The sequence below is a fragment of the Hyla sarda genome, unplaced genomic scaffold, assembly GCF_029499605.1.
Source record: "Hyla sarda isolate aHylSar1 unplaced genomic scaffold, aHylSar1.hap1 scaffold_38, whole genome shotgun sequence".
In the NCBI taxonomy this organism is placed as follows: domain Eukaryota; kingdom Metazoa; phylum Chordata; class Amphibia; order Anura; family Hylidae; genus Hyla; species Hyla sarda.
In genome coordinates this window covers 724406-727258 of record NW_026610399.1, presented here as the reverse complement: position 1 = coordinate 727258, position 2853 = coordinate 724406, and the positions used below count along the sequence as shown (strand labels likewise).

General features: G+C 47.0%; 1 protein-coding gene across 1 annotated transcript; it reads left to right on the top strand.

The window, feature by feature from the left end:
* The first annotated feature begins 877 nt into the window (after positions 1 to 877).
* LOC130332594 (histone H4-like) lies at positions 878 to 1320 on the top strand. The gene has a single exon (XM_056553763.1). The coding sequence runs from the start codon at positions 904 to 906 to the stop codon at positions 1318 to 1320; it is 417 nt and encodes a 138-aa protein (XP_056409738.1). The 5' UTR covers positions 878 to 903.
* The last annotated feature ends 1533 nt before the right edge of the window (positions 1321 to 2853 follow it).

Sequence of the window (2853 nt, the reverse complement as noted above, 5' to 3'; positions counted from 1 at the left end):
ATAGATGTGATTTAAGGAAGTTATGATTTACCCAAATTTGGGGGTACATTTAACTCTTTCGATAGCTGGTTTTGCACATGGTGTTTTATCCATCCTGAGAATTATTGGGCTTATTTGTTTGTATGGTATTTTAATACCAATGCAGCCCCGAATGGAGTCTGATTATAGGGGGCGCTGTACTGCACAGTAAAGATTTAGGGGTAGTGACCGCTGACCGTGATTGGGATATGAAGGGGGAAAGCAAAGAGCAGACATAAGGAGGACACTGAAGGGTTAACTGTGTGGGCGGAGATATTAGCCCCGATACTGGAGGTTCATTGGTTGATCACCGGAGATCATGTGATTGTGATATTCCCGATCTTCGGCTGATCGTTTTCCCGCTCTCTCCCCTTCTATCATATAACACGTGGGGTCAGGCTCTCGGACGATTATTCTCGGTCACTCTCATTGCACATATCGGGGCTCCATATAATGTCGTACAATGTGTGCAGGGTCTTGGTGCCCGGGGGGTGAGCAGTCCTGTAGACCTGGTAATGCTGCCCGAGTGATCGATCCATTCACAAGAATCGTTCTGCCATCTGCTGCTCCCCGCACACACATTATACACCTGACAGATTATTGTGCTGCTATTGATCCTCTCCCATGTGTGTAACATACAGCTCACACACCTGCCCGATCACCATTCCCGCTCGGTACAATGACGACTGCTCTTCTCTACATTGTTGGGGAGAATCGCGGTAAGAAAAAAAAAAAAAAAAAAAAAACTGATTATTTAGAATCGGAAAATGCAGCAAACGTTTCGTAATGGGCGGGATATTCAAAACCTTCTCGTCTCGTGTTCAGCCAATCAATGAAAAGGGGAGGGGTCAGGAATGTAAATTTGGTTAAAAGAAACGCCCCCGGATGATGTCATATTTGTTACAGTTCTCTGTCTGGTCCGCTCCTGTGCTATATAATCAGGACTCGGCCGCACTCAGTATTCTGCAGTCTACTCGCTACATAGAGAAGATGTCTGGACGCGGTAAAGGAGGGAAAGGTCTCGGTAAGGGCGGAGCCAAGCGGCACAGGAAGGTGCTCCGGGATAACATCCAGGGCATCACCAAGCCTGCTATCCGCCGTCTAGCTCGCAGGGGAGGCGTGAAGCGCATCTCCGGCCTCATCTATGAAGAGACTCGCGGTGTCCTGAAGGTTTTCCTGGAGAACGTCATCCGTGACGCCGTCACCTACACCGAGCACGCCAAGAGGAAGACCGTCACCGCTATGGACGTGGTGTACGCCCTCAAGCGCCAGGGCCGCACTCTCTACGGCTTCGGAGGTTAATTCTGCTTCTACTCGGCTCCATCTCATCAACCCAAAGGCTCTTCTCAGAGCCGCCCACATGTTCTATGGAAAGGCTACAATTCCTTGTGTCTTCTGTACTGAGAGGTTGTGTGATCGGTGTTTTGCTCTTGTGGTTGCGGTGTTTTTTTTTCCCTTTTCTGCCATAATCTCTGCACCTGATCAGTCTATCGGTGTTTCCCTCTATCTGCTCCGGGGGATCTCCTCTGAATGTTCTGACTACTGCCCTCATCTTCCTCCGTGATTCTAGTTACTGTTACAATCTACACTCATCTTCTCCAGATTACATTACTTCCCTCCCCACCATATCAGTCATTACCTCCCTAAAGAGTCCGTGTTATAGAAGATGCAGATCTCCTGATAATATCCGGGTAACAATTATCTATATCCCGCTATCTGGACAAATGAGCCTTCACTCTATAACACCTGTAGGTTAATGGAGCTGTTCACACCCAAGTATATTGTATATATATTCCGCCTGTTCTCATAAGCAGAATCCCGGGATTGTTCTCTGCAGTTAACCCTCTCAGTGCTGAGTTCAGTTACTATAGTGATGTAGATCGTGTCCTCTGCAGTGTAATGCGCCTGTGTGATCGGTGCTGCTGGCTTCAGTCTCCCGACACCTGTGACCGTAATTGGTGCAGAGGACACTGAAGGGTTAACTCTAGGCGGAGTTATAGACCCGAATGTTCGCTCATTGGATGATCACCGCAGTTGACTATTTTGAAATCCCCGCTCTTCTTCTGGTCGTTTCTCCCTTTGTCTCGTCCTCTTCCCTGTACACGTGACTACATTCCTCTGGTTTCTGTAAATAGGAAGAAAAAGGCGGCGGAGGGGAAACTGTTAGGGGCCGATCAGGGGGATTCTATTGAGGCCTTTGCGGTAGAAGGAGAGAGGACACTATGTCCGGGGCTGACATCACAATGGTGGGTGTATACGGGGTCTTCCCTGCAGAGTATATAGAGGAGCCGCGTCCCTGTCCTATTCCAGACCTGATACCGATCACATCCTGCACCCTCCCCCAGCAGCCTGACACCTTCTCCTGAAGAGGAGGCGGCGGGGAAAGTATTTTTGATACATTTTATTGTTCTATGTATTAAATTACTGGAAAAGATCGCCCAGTGTGAACCCTGATCGTGCGGTTGTTTTACAATCTATTTTACCTGTCAGCGATCACCGTGTATTTAAACCTGATGAAGTCTTAGTGGGGGGAGAGATTCCAGGGCCCGTCATTGATGAAATCCTTCCCGATCTGGATATAACGCGTGTCCGTGTGAATATAGCGTTAACTATAGAAAAGCCTTGGATGAATCTTCTGAAATTAAAATATGATAACAAAAAAATCAAGATGGAACATAATACCAATAAAACGAGGAAAGATGCAAAAAAAGAAAATAAAACATTGATCATGAAGCATAAAAGTAGTCACAGGGCTAGTAGTATTATTGGTTACAATAGATAATAATCTAAACCACTGAAATGCGTCTGGTTACCCCCATCTATGTCACCACACAA